Source organism: Fusarium pseudograminearum, chromosome 2 (assembly GCF_000303195.2).
Source record: "Fusarium pseudograminearum CS3096 chromosome 2, whole genome shotgun sequence".
Taxonomy (NCBI): domain Eukaryota; kingdom Fungi; phylum Ascomycota; class Sordariomycetes; order Hypocreales; family Nectriaceae; genus Fusarium; species Fusarium pseudograminearum.
In genome coordinates, this window is record NC_031952.1 from 7,611,853 (window position 1) to 7,629,955 (window position 18,103).

General features: G+C 49.0%; 5 protein-coding genes across 5 annotated transcripts, besides 1 other annotated feature; 4 read left to right on the forward strand and 1 right to left on the reverse strand.

Annotated features, from left to right (window-relative positions):
- Positions 1-405: 405 nt before the first annotated feature.
- On the forward strand, positions 406-2,647 carry FPSE_10649 (uncharacterized protein; the record flags this gene model as incomplete). The annotated part of the gene is made up of 3 exons (XM_009263766.1): positions 406-858; positions 910-1,598; positions 1,651-2,647. 3 exons carry the CDS (start codon positions 406-408, stop codon positions 2,645-2,647), a joined length of 2,139 nt encoding a protein of 712 aa, XP_009262041.1.
- Positions 2,648-3,688: 1,041 nt separating this feature from the next.
- On the forward strand, positions 3,689-10,318 carry FPSE_10650 (uncharacterized protein; the record flags this gene model as incomplete). The annotated part of the gene is made up of 1 exon (XM_009263767.1): positions 3,689-10,318. One exon carries the CDS (start codon positions 3,689-3,691, stop codon positions 10,316-10,318), a length of 6,630 nt encoding a protein of 2,209 aa, XP_009262042.1.
- Positions 10,319-10,968: 650 nt separating this feature from the next.
- On the forward strand, positions 10,969-12,500 carry FPSE_10651 (uncharacterized protein; the record flags this gene model as incomplete). The annotated part of the gene is made up of 3 exons (XM_009263768.1): positions 10,969-11,073; positions 11,136-11,531; positions 11,583-12,500. 3 exons carry the CDS (start codon positions 10,969-10,971, stop codon positions 12,498-12,500), a joined length of 1,419 nt encoding a protein of 472 aa, XP_009262043.1.
- Positions 12,501-12,999: 499 nt separating this feature from the next.
- Positions 13,000-14,637, reverse strand: FPSE_10652 (uncharacterized protein; the record flags this gene model as incomplete). Its single annotated transcript, XM_009263769.1, has 2 exons — positions 13,000-14,280; positions 14,353-14,637. 2 exons carry the CDS (start codon positions 14,635-14,637, stop codon positions 13,000-13,002), a joined length of 1,566 nt encoding a protein of 521 aa, XP_009262044.1.
- A 1,065-nt stretch (positions 14,638-15,702) lies between these two features.
- On the forward strand, positions 15,703-17,580 carry FPSE_10653 (uncharacterized protein; the record flags this gene model as incomplete). The annotated part of the gene is made up of 2 exons (XM_009263770.1): positions 15,703-15,777; positions 15,832-17,580. The coding sequence occupies 2 exons, from the start codon at positions 15,703-15,705 to the stop codon at positions 17,578-17,580; spliced, it is 1,824 nt and encodes a 607-aa protein (XP_009262045.1).
- Positions 16,980-17,033: a repeat region.
- Positions 17,581-18,103: the final 523 nt, after the last annotated feature.

The following is an 18,103-nucleotide window of genomic DNA, read 5'->3' on the forward strand; positions in this document are numbered from 1 at the left end:
AAAAATAATTAGCCTAAAGACTATAGTTTTAGTAGCATAAAATGACCTACTAATTTCGTCTCTTATGTTCTCAGCGGCCAATTCTTCTGGTACCCTGAGGACAAGCTTCGTCATTTATCTGCATGATGGCTAATACTGCACTCCTGAGCCAATAGTATTAGCCACATGAAACTAATTGGAGCCGTAAGCAAAGCCAAAAGTGCAAAGGATTCAGTTGTTATAGTGATCCCGGGACGAGATGTCGGAGTCGGGACCACGGATAGTCCGTGGAGTTTCCATGGTCAAGATCGATCTCCATGCGTTTTAACACAGCTCTTCAATTCATTCATCACAACAAGCCGGCAAATCCTCAGACCATTTGTGCCACAATCCTTTGTACGGACTAGATTACTCGTTACGCCAGACATGGGCCGTCAGCCTCGTCAACGACCTGTTTCGTGCCACTTCTGTCGTGTACGAAAGTTGCGCTGTAGTCGCGACTTTCCGTGCTCCAATTGCACAAGCCGCGGAGTCCAGTGTCAATCCCAAGACCCACCCCGGCTTACAGCTACAGCTACAGCTCCGGTCTCACGGCCGATAGCCAAGCGCGGAGATCCGCCGCCTACGGACCGGGAAGCCGAGATACTTAACCGACTGGAGAAGCTGGAGGCTCTCCTTGCACTACGGACCAACCAGACTGAGAGCAATCCTCCCGCAACATCGATAGCATCCTCAAGTGCATGCAGCAGTGATGATGTGCCAAGAACTAGAACGCAGGCGCGCTCATCAGAGCCGTCGCATGCTTTACCTGCCAATGTCCAGAATCTGACTGCTGACGCTCTTTGGCTCGAGAGGACATGTCTTGGCCCCAAGCCATCGGTGAGTTTCTATAGTCATGGCTCAAGAAGCTTACTCACATACCTACTTTAGGACTCTGTGCTCGTAGACCAAATTCTTTTCCGCGTCTGCCCTATCCGCTCAATCGCTCAGCCATCATCTTATCTGTTCCAAAACTCAAGCGTTCCTTCAGGTCTTCTCTCACTGGAACCGACAAGATGCATCTGGCTTCCCCAACGACACGAGACCAAAATGCTGATTCACAAATATACCTCGGTCATTACATACATGCACCATGTCGTTCACAACCCAAGCGTATATAAGCTAGTAGATGAGGTTTACGATACTCTAGAGAGAGGTGAAGAACCCCAATTATGCCAGGTTTTCCTCATGCTTGCGCTCTGTACCAATGTCACATATGGCTGGACAGCAACAGACAACGACATGACGCCCCTGTTTTTGGACTTTTCAGAGTCAAATAATCAATCATTTGGCTGGCTCAAGGCAGCTTTTGATGTATTTGATACGGCCCAACGGAGGTCTGAAGTGGGTTTGGAGTTGGCACAGGGGCTCATTATTTTGAGCTTCGTCTTGCTCAACCTGGAAGGCATTTCAGCACGAGCTCGAAACTGTTTATTTCAAGCCATCACAATATGCCGTGAGCTTGGCGTCCATCGTCTAGATCACCCACACCAGCAGCCTTCGACGCTAATTACCCAATTCAGCAATCTAAAGGCTGAGATAGCTCGACGAGTCTGGTGGTATCTTGTCATAACAGATACGTAAGACTCCGTGTTCCCATTTAATCGCTTCATCCCACTAATGATTCCCTAGAATGATGGCGCGATTCCCAGGTCCTCATGAGGGCACTTGTGCTATTAACCCTCAATATATGAATATTAGAAAGCCCCTGAACATCAATGACGAAGACCTGGTAGAGGGGAAGGAGATGGTTGGGAGACCATTGACCGAGTCAACGAGTATGTCCTATTTCATGCAAAGAATGAAAATCGGGGATGTGATTCGGGATTTCACGGAGCGAGTATCTCTCTCTTCTCCAAACCAACAGGGCGATCCTTACGACATGGTACTGGGGATAGACGCTGGTATGGAGCGGTTCATAGACGAGCTTCCCCCTTTTATGAAGTTGAACGCTATGGAAGTGCAGCAATTGCCCCCTGATGATGTTCAGAGACAACCAGACATAGTCATTCAACGCCACATTATGAAGACCTTCATTTACGGACAAAGATGCAAGCTTCATCTCCCATACTTGGCTCGGGGGGCGGTAGAGCCTGCGTATGCTCAATCACGGAGAGCCTGCCTTGATTCTGCACGAATGGTCATCCAAGCAGAAACACAAATGGAGGAGGAAGACACAACGTTCAAAGCGACGAGGCTTCGGCTATGTTTGGCCTTGCACAGCGTCTTCATCGCCAGTATAGTTCTACTACTAGACTTCTGTCTTGGCGTTGATGCCGACGAGAAAGAACAGAGACGGCAGGACTTGGCTGAAGCATGGCATATTCTGGAGACAGCAAAGGAACACTCGAGACCCACAGCACGTATTCAGGACCTTCTGAGACAGGTGATGAATAAACACAAGGTGTCCTTGCCCGTGGTCAAACCAAAGGAACGGCATCACCCAAGGCCAGTGGGTAAAAACCTTCCACCTACACCTAATTCATCAACGGCAATCATGTCAACGGAAACAACTCCCAGTGACGTAGGAGTTTCTTCTCAGGAGTTGAATGATCTGGGATTCAACATGGACTTGGACGGAATGGACTGGGAAGGCCTCCTCTGGGGCTTGGAAGCTCCCATGTTCTAAGCAGTTGGCATGGAATATCATAGGTAGGTGTTCTATTCAGAGAGACCTTTTTAGCCTGGAGCATGACGGCAGGCTAACATTTCTGTTACCCAGTAGCCGGAGCCATCGTCTTCTCAATATACTCAAAAATTATCAACAAAGCAGACTGCAGGCATAGTATAGAAGCCAATGCTGGAATGGATTCGATGAACTGTTAAAATGTTGAGGTGTCTTCCTCTTTTTTGGTGTATTTATTTGATATTTATATGCCTGACTGCCCAGATGAAATGTCAGGTGGGCGATCATTTCGTCTTTGATGTCGAATCATTAACAAATTCCGTCTTCTTCTCAGTACTGAAATTGTGTCAGAATTAACTTAGAGTGATGGTAATAGCTTTTACCTTTTTGAAGGATCGATCTTCTTTTGCGCATCAGGCGCAAATATTGGCTGAAAGGTGTATATCCCTAACAAAGGTGGTGAGCATGACAAGTTTAACACTGGATGCTCTGTTTGAGAGATAATGGCTGGCTAACCTCCGACGACTCCGCAGAATACGGTCAAAGCCAACGGCAATGCTCTTTCAAAGACATGCATTTTAAGTAATTCCTAATGAAAGGGATCTTAGAGCCTGCGTTGGTAGTATTTCCTCTCCAAGTGAGACCCATGCGTAGAAGTAAAGGGTAGGTTCGGTTGCGGCTGGTGAGTTCGAGATGATCCATCTCTAGTCTGCTAGTCTAGTTTACAGACCCACATCGAAATTAGCGGGTTTACGGTCATCTGCATGCTGAAGGTTCAGGGTTTCCCCACTAAAACTTGGAGTCAACGCGCTGGAAGCTTTGCCTAACGCGTCTTTCTATTTCCTTGATCGCGTTCCCTGTCACGTCCAGCAAGAAATCAATTAACAACCTAGCAACGACCCTGACGAAGCGCAACCACGACCTTTACAACCATGTCATTTCTAACTTGAAACCTTCATTATTTTAGTCAGATCATACCAAACAACGAAGCCTAACCCACAACCCGAGACCATGCATACGACAAGATTATGCCATACATAGACCATGACCAACTGGATGGAGTTGGGAGAAGTCCCTGATTCTGAAGAAGAAGATGGTTTCGAGAGCCAGGAACTACCCTCTTTGCCAGGGATCATACCGATAAATACTATCGATACCGAACAAATCGACAGCCAAGAAGAGACGCTTGCCAACAACCAAGAAGAAAATCAGCAAAATAACGATATCTGGGATATCCCCGACTCATCACAAGAGCTTGCGCAACCAGGCCTTGCAACCAGCACGCCAAGTCAGAAAGACGAAGCAACGACTAAGCCACCAGCAGCCAATGTCCCAATTCCTGATGTGTGGGATGTACCATCATCTTCACCTCTCTCCTCGATACATTCTGATGACGACCTCCCCGATGTTGGCCACTTACATCCTCGACCACCGACTGCACCCACCGAATCTGGAAATGTAGATCAAACTCAGCAAGAGCATCGAGCCAGTGAAGGTGCGTTGAACAACTACGTTGAGAGGTCGTCGCCTCCGCCAGAGTTTACCAACAACCGTGATGCTACACGCCCTTCCTCAGTGCTTGTCACCGGAGATGGTGGATTGGCACCGGTGCAAAGCCAAGACTTGGGCGTCGATGAATATCAGACTGCTCAACAAGCAGCCGTCCCACATGAGAGATCCTTTCGAAAGCGCAAACCGATTCAGGAACATCCATACATGATAGAGGCGTCACACTACTCTACCACGCTCAGAAACCATGGTCTCAGGCCCATCAAAGTTGTCACTGAGGAAGAAAAGAGACGCAGGCGGCAAACTGAGGAGGAAGCTTCGCAAGATAAGGAATTCGAAGAGGAAAGTCAGGAATCACACTTACCAGATGTATCCGACGAGAGCCAGCCGAGGGGCTTGGAAGACTTCCCGGATGGCATGGACACACTCGATATTCCGTCCCCTTCGCCACCGAAGACTTCGCCGAGGGTCGATCGTGCAGGGCCAAGTAGCCAGGCAAGCTCAACAGGAGACACTGAAAGCACAAGTATAGCTGGCGACGACCTTCCTGAATTGAAAGACTTCAAAACACGACCACCAACAACTGCAACGAAGCAAACAGCCAAACGCAAACCTTCGCCATCCCGATCTTCTGCACGGAAACGCAAGAAATATGACGTTGTCCATAGCGACCCACTGGAGCCCGCCTGGGCATTGAGATTGAAGCCTTTCGCCATGTATTCGCCTGCTGCACAACGAAGCTCACGAATGAACGGAGATGGTTCCTTGCCTACTGCAGATGGCTCCCATCAAGGGATGGCACCTCCATTCCCAGTATCTACCGGACAGGCTCAATCATTTGTCAGGTTGACGCAACGCCCGGCTCTTAGGAGCCCAAGCGATTCTGAGGATGAGCTTGCTGGGCCAACGACTACTTCGCAACCGAATGACGAAGACGCTGCAGCTCAATCGGATTCGGATTCCGGTTCTGAGAGCGGATCCGAGATGGTGACCACAGTTGGACGTCGGATAAGAGGAGTGCTTCCTGCCTCGTGGTTGCGGTTGGATCAGCAAGCTGGCCACAAGAAAACTTCAAAAGACGTTCACAAGAAGCCTGCTGCGTTTTTACCCGAACAAGAAATAAGGCGGGGTGTTGCACAAAGACGCATTGCTACACCGAATACTCCCACAGCCCTGGAAACATTTGAGGAATCCGATGACGATGGCGACTCTGCACCTGCACCTGTCATGCAGGAAACAACAGACGAAACTTTTCATAAACAGACTCGTCTTTTCATTAGAGATGAATCACCTATACTTATCCCAGAGGACCTTTCTGACGATGATGGATCCGTGATTGAGGACAACGCTGTTGATCATATGGTTTCTGGAAGGAAGCGTCAACTGAAGCTATCAGAGTCTTTCCAAGGAACTGCAAAACGACACAAGAACTCTAGTACACAGCGTACGCCTTCAGCTTCGAAAGGGCCCCATCAGCCTAGAATTACGAGTATGCTTTCTGGATCTCGTGGCAACTCTGCACCAGCAGCCGTTAGGAAGAGCCGGCAGCCAGCAGCGAAACGGAAACCCCACGGAAGAAAACGGTCGTCAAAAAATGCTCGAAAACGATATGCACCTCCTCGTCTCAGTATCCTTGATGTTGTTGAACCGAATGCGCCTCGCTTCTTGAAGATTGCAGCTCGCTCTGCGACACGACGGCAAGATATGGGAAGAAGCAGCTCAAGCAGAAAGTCCATCAAGCTTGCCACTAGAGATGATCACATCGACGCTGTATCTGTCTTGAACAACTGGAGATCCGGGTCGATTCCTCAACGCCAGTCTGTCACCACCGCCCTGAAAGCCAAAAAATCTAGACCGAAGCCCAGAGGCCCTGAGCAACCGCTACGTGAAACTTCTGGGAATGGGTCGCCTGCCCCACGACATGCAAATATGCACCGTGACGTACCACGTCGTTTGGTGAAACAAGTTAGCCAGGCCGGGTCTGTACGGTATCAGGCGGACAACAATGCTGGAGAATCTCAAACGATGCGAAAGCCTCGCTCGACTACGTTGACCCGATCTGGCTCAGGATTTGCGCGGCCAGCCCAGTTGGAAACCGACGAGACAGATCAAACCGCCCGCCTTTCTTTCAATGCAACCAAGAGAAGACTGGATCGCCTGTTCCGAAAACAGCGTGGTGATCTTTCTGCTTCAAGTATCATGACCTTCGACAACGCACCTGATACATTTTACCCGGCGAGCCCACCCCCAGAAGAGCACCCGGTTCCTCTCCGGGTTGTCGAGAAACCCTCTGTGAATCAAAACAAGTCACGATTTCGGAAGAAGACGAGACCTCAATGTATCGACGTTGAGGCACCACAGTTTAGTCGTGCTGACGATCCGATCCCCACAATGTTGATGGAAGATCCTGAGCCTATCCAGTCTGTTGAGGCAAGTGGAGGGAAAATGCAGGGTCTAGGGCCATATGGCACCCATTACACCCACCATTTCGAGATTTTCCCTCTGGATTCCCATGCTTACTTTCACGAGTCAACTCTGATCGGCAGTGGTGTCCTCGAATCAGCAACCCGTGATATCACTTGTCAACATTTGCTTGAAGCTCGACCACGAATATCATTCAACTTTGGTGATCAAGTACTCAGGTGGGGTCCCTGGGATGCCCAAGTATCATCTGAGCTGGGCGTCCTCCTTGATTCTACAGCGGACCAGCTGGAGCGTATTCCGATAAATGAGGAAGTTCTTGACTCCAAATTCGCCACAAGTGCTGCCAGATTCATTATGAAATTCGTGCTGGATTCTCTGAGTTTTGCAGATCACACACAGGTCAAGACATTTGTATGCAGGGTGCTTGAAGCACTCCAAGGATTCAACGGCCGGATAGGGGCTCTTTTGCGACAACAGGACGACACCACACAACCTCGCTACTCTCTTGTTGCATGCGTCTATGATCATCTGCTTCTAGCTACACTATTTGTCCAGAGACTTTGCCAGGGCGAAGCATCCTTGATGAGCGAACAATTTCAAATAGAGGATTTGCTCAAGGGGTTGTCTAGGACTGCCGTTACCTCACTTATGATGACTGGCATAAATCATATTACAAAGACATATGAGGACCTAAAAAGTTCTCGCGTGAGAGAACGTGGTCTGAGGAACAGCATGCCCGTCATTCATTCGTGGGTGATCAACATGAAGGTCCTAGAGCATGCCCACATTCCTCGAGCATCATTCTGGGATACTCTTTATGCAGTCATAGACACACCTGAGGCGTCGACAAGTATCGATGCAAGTATCCATGAGCGCTTGTGGAGAAACATGTTCACCCTTTTACCGCTTACTGAATTCAACGACAAAGGAATTGTTGTTGCGGGCAGAAGGTATGATGACATGGTTGTTGATGGGTGGTCACTGCCGCAGAAGTTACTCAAGAAGGTTTTCCAGATTTACCAGGAAAACTCACAACAATCACCAAGTTTCAGTAACTACTGCCGTGCGTTGGTTGGTCGCTGTCACTATCTTGTACAGCAATGGGGGTGGCGCAAGTGTGTGCCGGTGATCGGTGTTATCTTCGATTTCTTTGGCTCTCAGAATCTTGCTCACTTCCGCAACGAAGAAGTATATGCTTCACCGAAATTTCTGGACGAACTTGCTGGCAGCCCATCATTGTCTATTGACAAAGCCGACAACTGCTTTCACATTTTCCTTAAGCTCATAGCCTTGAGCATCAGGAAGTTCAGTGACACGAAAGATATCCGAAACCTGATTGCTCGCACGATGCCAAACCACAACCGTCAACTTCTCAAAGAGCAGGTAATCCAGGAACGCGACTTGGCTGCCTTGCGAAACCACCATGACCTTCTTTGCACTTTGTTTTGGGCGTCACCAGCAGAACTTCGCCCGGGTGCCCATTTGATCGAGAGACTTGTCACCCCGGCAAGCTCTCATAAAGAGGCGTGCTTGATCAATTTGCGAGCATGGAGCCAGCTGGCTAGGTTTGTTATCTCAACCGGAGAAGCCACTACGGCGTTCAAACCATTTAGTCAATGGCGCAACAACTTCTTTCAATCCGTGATGGATCAGTTTGATTCGGTCCAAAGCGACATGCAGCAGCAAGTATTAGCGATGTCCAAAGATGGTGCCAACACCGTCGACCCAGGCTTAATAGACGCCATGGTGGCAATGAATAGACGAGCTGTAATGGACGTGTTGTATATGTCCGTGACGATGTCGCTGGATGTCATGAAACACGCGCCCAATCTGGAAGCCGCCACGTTTGCTTTGAACACACAACAGCTACAGCAGGTCTTCCGCCGATTTACTGCATACCCTTCAGAGTTTGACTGGTCTATCCTCCGAGCGTCCCTATCCACTCTGGATGCCTTTCTCTCCCACGTTGACGCATTTAAGGATGATGAAGGGAGTCAGGAAAGCGAGAGTCAAATTCTGGATTCTGCTCAGGCGGACGATGCCCTCCTGGTCATTGATCATGATCTTTCGAAGGTTTACTTCTCTATGGCGAGATGTCTCCTCTCTTCGCAAGGAACAAAGGACGACCCTTCGAAAATTGCTGATATGTCCCATTGCACCGAGCAGGCCATTATATTAACCGCTCGACTCGCAGTCAGGTTTATTAATGGCGGCTTACTGCGACTGGCCGACATGTTTAGACGCGGTAAATATGGTCTTTTCGAGGACGTTCCCGCCAAGTGCAGTCTTGATCAGCGGAGACATTTAACCTTGTTCTTGACAACACTCCTCAAGCACGATCTCGATGATTTTAAAGAGGCTGGGTTCTCTCTCTCTGAAGCTTGGGCTTTGTCCATCGTCAAACCACGACCATATCTGTCATATGAGAACCAGTTCGCAGAGCAGTTATGGAAGCATCAGAAAGGGTTCGTTCCTGAAGCAGTTATGGGGCTCTCTATTAACCCAGACTACAACTCAAATCGTGATTTGTTTGAGTTCATCATATCGTGGATGCGAAAGTCAGTACGAGATGCTGGACCAGCGCTCAAAAAACAAATCACGCCTGAGCATTCGAAGACATTGAAGCTGGTGATGGAGCAGATGCAGTCAGATTTGCACACAATGTGTCACGATTCTGCTGAACACCCTGGCTATGTGGCTTTTGTTCGGGATGTCATTGCGCTCATCCGAGCCCACGGCTCTGATATTTGCAAGATTGACAAGTACTTCTATCAGATTAGCAGGGAGTACTCGCCGTCCATCCAAGACCCTCAGTTACAGGTGGCTGCCATGAGGTCTTATGGAATAAAATTGAGCGAAGGTGACAACGGGGTTGTCCATCAAGTGTTTTATTTTCTCTGCAACAACTTCAAGATATCGATGAAGGAGAATAAGCTTGGTGACGAAGTCCAGGTGCTGCATAGAGGAATGGCAAACGAGAACATCCTCTCATTCATCCTCAGTAAGATGCTGCCAGCTATCGTGCGTGCAGCTGGGGTTGAAAGCTACGCATTCGCGATGATTGAGGTTTATGCAGAAGCTGTACGAATGTTTATGGCTGATGGCGTGAGCAGTCGGGAATGGACAGGAAGCGATTTGCAGAATTTACTTGTGCTATTCCGTGCTGTCGTTAACGTTTTGGAACAACTTAGCCAGACCGATGGACCCCTTCAGGCAGAGCATGTCCATCTGATTACACAAGTCATATATTTGTCAAACATCCTGTGGCCATCTCTCTATGGCTCATCTCTTTTACCAATAACCCATCGCTGTTGGACGGATGTTGTCCAGATTCTGAGGTCCATGCGAGCCGGACTTGATGGAGCTGAACGGTATGTTGCCGACATGGTTGATGTTGAGGACTATTCCCTGAGAGCCGAAATTCTTCTCTCGAGCTTCCGAAGACCAGGGGCAGCGACCCCTCCAATTGAAAAGGACGTTAAAACTTTCACGAACAACATTGTCGACGACATACGCAGACTTTGGGTTACTACTGGACCCAATATCACGATTGAGGCTCCTCGCAGAGTACCCGAGTTCACGCAGACACAGTCCAACCAAGGAACGCCTGCACCTGTGTGGGAGCCAGAATTGCTTGTGAACAAGCTGTATGACGAATTGAGGATTTGGAATGAGTGGTGGACTAAGGCATTTGATAAGAGACGCACGCCTATGAAAATGCATATACCTGTTTTGTTTTAATGAGCATGGCAACGGCGTTGGGACTATACAAGGGTTTCTGAAGATCATGTTTGTATAGCATTGTACATGGCGTTTGGGAGGAAACAGAACCCAAATAGTCGACATTGGGAATATACACTTATATTATAAATTTGACAATTACACATGCCTAGTATGTATCTTCTCACGGTGGCACACATATAACATCTGAATTCCTGGTATAACTTCCTATTGAATGAATGCTTGTCAATTTATATATACCCTAATACCTCTCTCTCTCTGATGCTATGAGGAAATGCTAGTCCGTTTTTAAACATGGCAGAATGTGCTAAAATGACATCTAAGCACCTATTATCATATTTGAGATCTAGATATATCCTACCTATGTCAGTACCTTCCAGTCTTGGGATTATTTTTAGCACCTTCCGCTTATATCTAAAGATGGCGGCCTTCCGTATAGGAGTGATTCACAGTCGAATAATTCATAGCCAAGTGATTCACACTCGAGCCTCCGTACCTAGGTACATAAGAGACCTCGGCCGATAATTTCCCGAGTGACGTACCCTGGACCGTGCAACGCGCCAAACGCGTCTCCTGGACCGTTCGAAATTGTAGTTTATGAACGTCAACTTCAACCAAATAGCAGCAGAGTTCGGGCACAGCAGATAGAGATGGCGCCTCTCTTTAGTCTCCCAGATGAAGGCATACTGACACCCTTATTCGAATCTTATCCCTGCCGAGAGCATCAGATTCGTTCCCTAGCAACGCTCTTGCATGTATGTTTACTTACTATCAATGCATATACGGCAAGGAGAATCATTACTGACCCTCATCATAGCCTGATACAGCTCCTTGCCGAAACCTGGTAGTCCACGGTGCGACAGCAACAGGAAAGTCCGCCATCGTTTCACAGCTCGTCTCCGACATAGTCACAAATATCAACAACGATGCCTCCTCGGGCGGACTACAGGCTGTAGTGGTCAATTCTGTGCAATGCATCACAGGACGGCATCTATTCGAGAGTATAGTCGGACAAGTGGCCGAGGTGCTACAGTGGGAAGAAGTACCGCGACGATGCGAAACGTTGGCGCAGTTGACGGTCGAGCTGGTCAAGATGATCCAGTATCCTAAAAGGGATCCTCGATGGCGTTTCGTCCTGGTGCTAGATGCGATTGATCGACAGAAAGATGCGCCTCCTACATTATTGCCTGCTTTGGCGAGATTGTCAGAAATTGTAAGTACATTACGATGAAAGCTTAGACGCACAGCTAATCTATGAATCCAGATTCCGTCTCTCACATGCGTCTTCATCGTCACATCCCCGCCGGCCGGATTCCTACGATCACCCTCCTCAGCCCACCTCCTGTTTCCACCGTACGAGAAGAAAGAATTCGTCCGCATTCTATCTATTGCGCCACCAAAGCCTATTGCTACATGTACACAACAAGAAACCGTTGATCTCTGGACTCGCTTCTGTGCCGCAGTATACGACTCCCTTACGAAATCCGCCTCCCGAACGTTACCTTCATTTAAACATAGCTGCCACGCACTTTGGCCACGCTTCACAGCCCCTATCTTAGCTGGAACGCATCTACCGAAAGAGTTCTCGAAACTCCTTATCGCAGGCAGAGTGCATTTCCAGGATGAGTCTTTGCTTAACCCGAGCATTGTCTCTGTTCGACCGAAGAACAAGCCTGTCGAGACTACGTCGACGAAACCTACAGCCTCTGCGACCGATCTTACAAATCTCCTTCCCACGACCGCTCGTCTTATTCTCCTATCAGCCTATCTCGCCTCTCATAACGCAACCCGTCATGACCTGACGCTCTTCTCAACATATCACCACGGTCGCAAACGCCGTCGGGGAGGTGGCGTTGCCCGAGGGACCACCCGTACGAAGCACCGAAAGATTGCTCGTAAACTGCTTGGCGCACATGCTTTTGTTCTCGAACGCATGATGGCCATATTCGCTGCCGTGCGAGGCGAGTGGGCAGACGGCACTACCGTTGGCGCAGCAGGACTTGACGCAGATGTAGCTATGGCTATATCGACGCTTGCTAGCTTGCGGTTGCTGACACGGGTGGGAGGCGCAGGAGATGTGATGGATCGAGGAGGCAAGTGGAGGATTAATGTTGCTTGGGAAGTGATACGTGGAATAGGAAGAAGCATAGGGGTGGAGGTTGAAGAATGGCTGATAGATTAATAATACCCTAACAGGCATGATATAATACTTAGGCTCCTAAATAATGCCTAAACCTTTACTCTTCATCAATATATTATCCAGGTCACTGGGTAGCAGAAAGGTTAACCTTCTAAATCTCAAGGTATAAAAATAAATACCCTAACAGCTATAGTTTTAGTAGCAGAGGATGACCTACTAATTCTGTCTCTTATGTTCTCAACGGTCAATTTTTCTGATACCCTGAGGCCAGGCTACTTATCATCAAACTCGTCTATCCAAGAAATCCAATACTATCATTCAATGCAGCACATAATGGTGCATCGTATCCAGCACCTCTGGAGGTGCTCACAACCGCCGCTGTGTCATTCGTATCACTAAAACGCCAGCCTATAGATGTCATACAGGAACCCAAACATTTCACCCAACTGTTTAAATATAAGCAACGCCGTTGCTTGAAAAACTCTATATATCATTCATCCTGTTCGAGAAAAAACAAAAATTAACACGCAACTAGTGGGAGTCATCTTGCGACACCAGCAACTCGATCACCAGGCTGCCATGTATCTTCTTGCTTGGTACCAGGAGGAAGCCAGCCGTTGCTAGTGGCTGGAGTCCGGCTTCGGGCACCGCTATCGTCACTCTTCTTGGAATCCTCCGCTGCTGTTGGGCGACCAAAGTAGCCTTCGCGGTAAGGGTAAGGGTTGAGGTCGGTGCTTTGAGGAGACTCTGTAATAGGCGTAGGCCGCAAGCCGCCGTTGGTGGTAGGGAGCAATGATGATCTCTTGACCTGCATTGATTGGGCTTTTTGATCGGCCTTGTTGCTCGATTTGGTTCTATCGTACAAGTACAGACCCAAGAAGGTAAGGGCTATACCTACTCCTTGAATCGGCGTTGTAGGACTTCTGAACCACACCAGAGCCAGGACAATGACAAACACACGCTTGATGAGACTGGCAACTGAGTACGTAACAGGCGAAACAATGGAAAGGAGGATAAAGGCAAGGATGTTCTGGCCAAAGTGAAAGACACCGTTAAAGATGAACTCAAGTGTGAGCCGTCCATGGTCCATTGAATTCGGTTGCTCATTCAGATCAATCGAGCCCTCATGATACAAGTTCATGAGGAGAGTGAATCCCTCAGACCATAACCAAATAGGCAAGGTGAGAAGAAAGGCCATGCCAGAAGAGTAGCAGAGCAAGTTGAGCTTGTCTAGCTTTTTCGACATTGAGTGCGGTGACTCAGCTTCAGCTTTGGCAGCCTCATTGAATAGCTTTTTAGAGAAGATGTTTTGGGTAACAAAGATGACAGTTGCTAGGAGGGCGTGGATAACACCAATAAGCTCTCCACCGTATGTTGTCTTACCAGAGCAGGCCAACATGACACCAAATGTCAGAGGAATCAGAGAAAGATAAGTGGTCTTTGGGTATCGGATGTCGTACACGAATCTATAAGCGAGGACGGTAAAGAGGGGGGAAAGACCCTTGATGGTGTGAACAAGTGATACGGGAATCTTGGAGGTGGCTGTTGAACTGAGAAGGTGACCACCGATCTGAAACGCTGCGAGAGGAAGAGTGGTTCTGATAACATCGCGGGTCGGCTTTCGAATTGGGTACTTGAGAGCTGCAACCTTTGTGCGCAAGACGGGGAAAATGGTCGCTAGCCATGCCATGAAGATACACAACGAGGATACAAAGGCAAATTGAACCAGTGTCAAGGTGGCGGGCTTGTCAAAAGCTATCAAAATAGACTTGGACGAGGTGTTTGTGAGCGCAGACGAGGCGTACCACATTAGGCACAGAATCTGTGTAGCGCAGCATCAGGTCAGCACTTGTACTTGGTACTCTTTACTTGGAACTCGGCAGATTGAGCGTACAATGAGCTTTGGGGAGACAGGAGCACGTAGAGCGTCGGCAATCTCTTGGGCATTCTGGCTAACACTGCCATTGCGACCTCTTATTGTGCGAATGGCATCAGTGAGACTCTTTTGCCTTGTGTGCCCTCGAGATGCCGTCGACCAGTTGCTATCATGCTTCGAGACTGGAAGCCAGCGATCGGAGGGACGAGGGGGCGCGCCATTTGCCCAGCCAGGAGTGTTCGAAGGGCTGTCTGAAGGTGACTCGCCCAAGGGCGTGTCGACGAAGTCGGGGAACTTTTCCATCACAATATAGTGATAAGCAGGGAGAGCAGCGAGTAGTGACGTTTAACGGCGCAACGGCCAGAGATAAGGCAATGATCGGTTCGGATAACGAGCGACAAAATACAAGATAATAGTCGAAGGTAGTATTGTTCAATTGCGTTGACGAGAGGCTATGGCCGTAGCATCGCTTGTGAAGGGTCGAGTCGTAATGTGCTGTCTCTCAAGTATAGTCAGTGTTCCTCTGTAGGCCAAGACGCCAGATCGAAGTAGTTCTAGAACGACGACGCTGGGGTCCGGGGAAGCGATGAAAACGAATGGATGTTAAACCGAAAGCGGAAGAGACGGTAGCAGCTGATCGAACTGCGATGCGACTCTGTAGAAGAGCGAGTTTAGCTTGATCAGAACAGATAATGAAGCTGACTAGAAAAAAAGATGGTGCCAAGTTACAATAAAGTTACTGTAGCTGCTGGTGGATGGCGTTCACGTCAAAGAGGGAATGGTGCAAGTGGGATGAGCAAGGTACCGCCTATAATTAAATCAAGGGGCGCCAATGGGACGACGAATCGATTGGATGCCAGATACATTAGATTGCACACGGGGGTTTACAGGGGGTCTTCCCTTGGCGTCTTCTGTAATAAGTCCGTAACTAACATTACGTGGCTTACAGCGATCAATCGGCCGCTTCCATGTCACCCGTGGTTTGTCCGACAACCGCGTGCGATAAGCTGATAGCGCTAGTAGGTACGCGCCTCGAGCCGCTCAGCCGCGTCCAATTTTTGTTGTGTTAAGCTTTTGGAGACTTTTGAACGGCAGCGTAGAGCATGACTCCACTCGTGACGGCCAAACCAATCTCTTAGTTAGCGCATCCAAGTGTATTTGCTTCAGCTCACATATCACGACTCTTTTTCTACACGTCCTTTCAAGCTCATTCTGTTTCCTGGGCATGAGCAGGGACCCCAAACAGTACATACTCGCGCTCGCCGGTTTTTACGCTGTCTTCCAGCTCACAACCCAACTCTCGAATCCTGCCGCAAATAAAAGACATTACCTCGTCGCGACGCCACCGTCGCCAGCTTCGGATTCGCCATGGCGGCCCCAAAGATGACCAAGAACCAGATGCGAAGGGCTAAGAAGAAGGAACAGAAGAAAGCCCAAACAGAGGTTTGTCCAGACTATCCCTTTTCAGTAGTGACCTCAAGTACTGACGCGCCGCAGACTTCTACTGCCAAGACCGAGGAACCTACCGAGGCCATCAAATCCGAAGAAACCGATGCCGCGCCCGAATCCACGACGACAGACCTCGAAGTGAAAAATGAGTCTAATGCTGGAGATGCTGCTCCTGAAGATGGCTCCGCGCTCGATGCAGATGATCTGGAAGAGGATCCTGCTTATGCTATGTACAAGGACATCTTCAACAAGTTCGGCGCGTCGATGGAAGAGGATGAGATTGCCAAGGAGGCCAACGCTGGAAACACAGGAACAGTATTCTATGCCGACGATGACGATATCCCTGATGAGGACGAAGAAAATGCCGGTCAACCCAAACTATCGAAAAAGAAGAAGAAGCAGCTCACCAAGCTTTCCATCGCAGAGCTCAAGGCTCTCGTCAAGATCCCTGAAGTGGTGGAATGGCAAGACGTCTCGTCGTCAGATCCTCGATTGCTTGTGCAGATCAAGGCTCAGCGCAACGTTGTGCCAGTCCCGACACATTGGTCCTTGAAGCGAGAGTATTTATCTTCGAAGAGGGGTATCGAAAAGCCACCTTTCCGCCTTCCACAGTTTATCGCGGAAACGGGTATCACGGAGATGCGCGATGCAGTCCTCGATAAGCAAGCAGAACAGTCGCTGAAGCAGAAGCAGCGCGAGCGTGTTGCTCCCAAGATGGGCAAGCTGGATATCGACTACCAAAAACTCTACGATGCTTTCTTCCGTTTCCAAACCAAGCCCGAGCTCACCCGGTTTGGTGAGGTTTACTACGAGGGCAAGGAGTCCGAGGTTGACTATCAACATTTCCGACCGGGTGATCTCACCGAGGCCACTAAGGAAGCCCTCGGAATGCCCCCTGGCGCACCGCCACCATGGCTCATTAACCAACAACGATTCGGACCTCCCCCATCCTACCCTACTCTTAAGATCCCGGGTCTAAATGCGCCGCCACCCGCCGGAGGCTCATGGGGTTTCCACCCTGGCGGTTGGGGCAAGCCCCCCGTCGATGAGTTCAACAGGCCATTGTTTGGTGGTGATGTCTTTGGTCTCGCAGCGTCAGGCGCGCAAGGTCAAGGGGCAGCGCAAATCTTGACGGGGGCTGGTGAGCCTGTTGAGAAGAATCTTTGGGGTGAGTTGCAGCCTCGTGAAGAGGAGTCAGAAGAAGAAGAGGAAGAGGAGGACGATGAGGAAGAAGAGGAGGACGAGGAAGATGTTCCTGGTGGAACTGAAACGCCCAGTGGCCTCGAAACCCCTGGCGGTTACGCTAGTACAGCGCAAGCCGACTATGGACAAAGCGTTGAGACAGCTATTGATGGCGAGATGGACCTACGAAAGGAACGTCGTGGCTACGAAACAGAAGAGTCAAGCGCACCCCGATCCGCCTACACCATCTTGCCAGAGCGTCAAGTGCGTGCTGAAGGTTTCTTTGGTAGCGACAGGGTATACGATCTTAAGCAGGCTCAGGCAGCTCAGCAAGCTGGCTTGCCAGTTCTTGGTGCTGAAGACGACTCGCGCAAGCGCAAGAAGCCTGGCGACATTGACGTTGCCCTCGACCTTGACTCCATACAAAACAATGACGGCATCAGCAAAGATGACTTGCGGCGCAAGTTTGACGAGGGTAAGAAGGAAGAGGGCGTCGGTGCCAAGTGGGCATACGACGACGACCTGAGCGAAATGATTGCCCAGGAGAGCCGAAAGAGGCAAAAGACAGAGGCGGAACTTAATAAGAAGAAAAAGGAGGGCAAGAGCAGATTTTAATTAGCTGGCAGTTCAGAATTGGTTGCCAGAAAGGAGTGTACCATTGATGGGAACCGGGTCGATGACTAGGCGTTTTTATATTATCTTGATTACCTGGGAGCCATTTGATGGTCTGAAGAGGACGAATACCATGCTCCTTGATATTTGAAAAGTGTGTCTATAGTATGACTGCAGAATGAATATCAAACGTTCGACTTCATTGGGAGTTCTTAGATACTTTACATTAAAACTCTAAGTTGCTTATAATGGGATGTGCTATAACTGACATAATCTAGCGGACCTGAGCTCTTGAACATGATATTTAACACTCGGCAGTAGATGCATGTCATTTGCCTTGCCCCAGTGAATGGTACGTTGTGTTATGCCGTGACATGGATGATGCTAGATAGGTCTTCAGTGAGGTAGCCGTGCCATACATCTTTTCTTGTCATTGCTCTCATTTATACAGATGTAACCACAGTATCTAGTTAGCAAGATATTTCAGCAGATTCCGGTTGAACTCAATGGTAATCTTTGCCGCTAC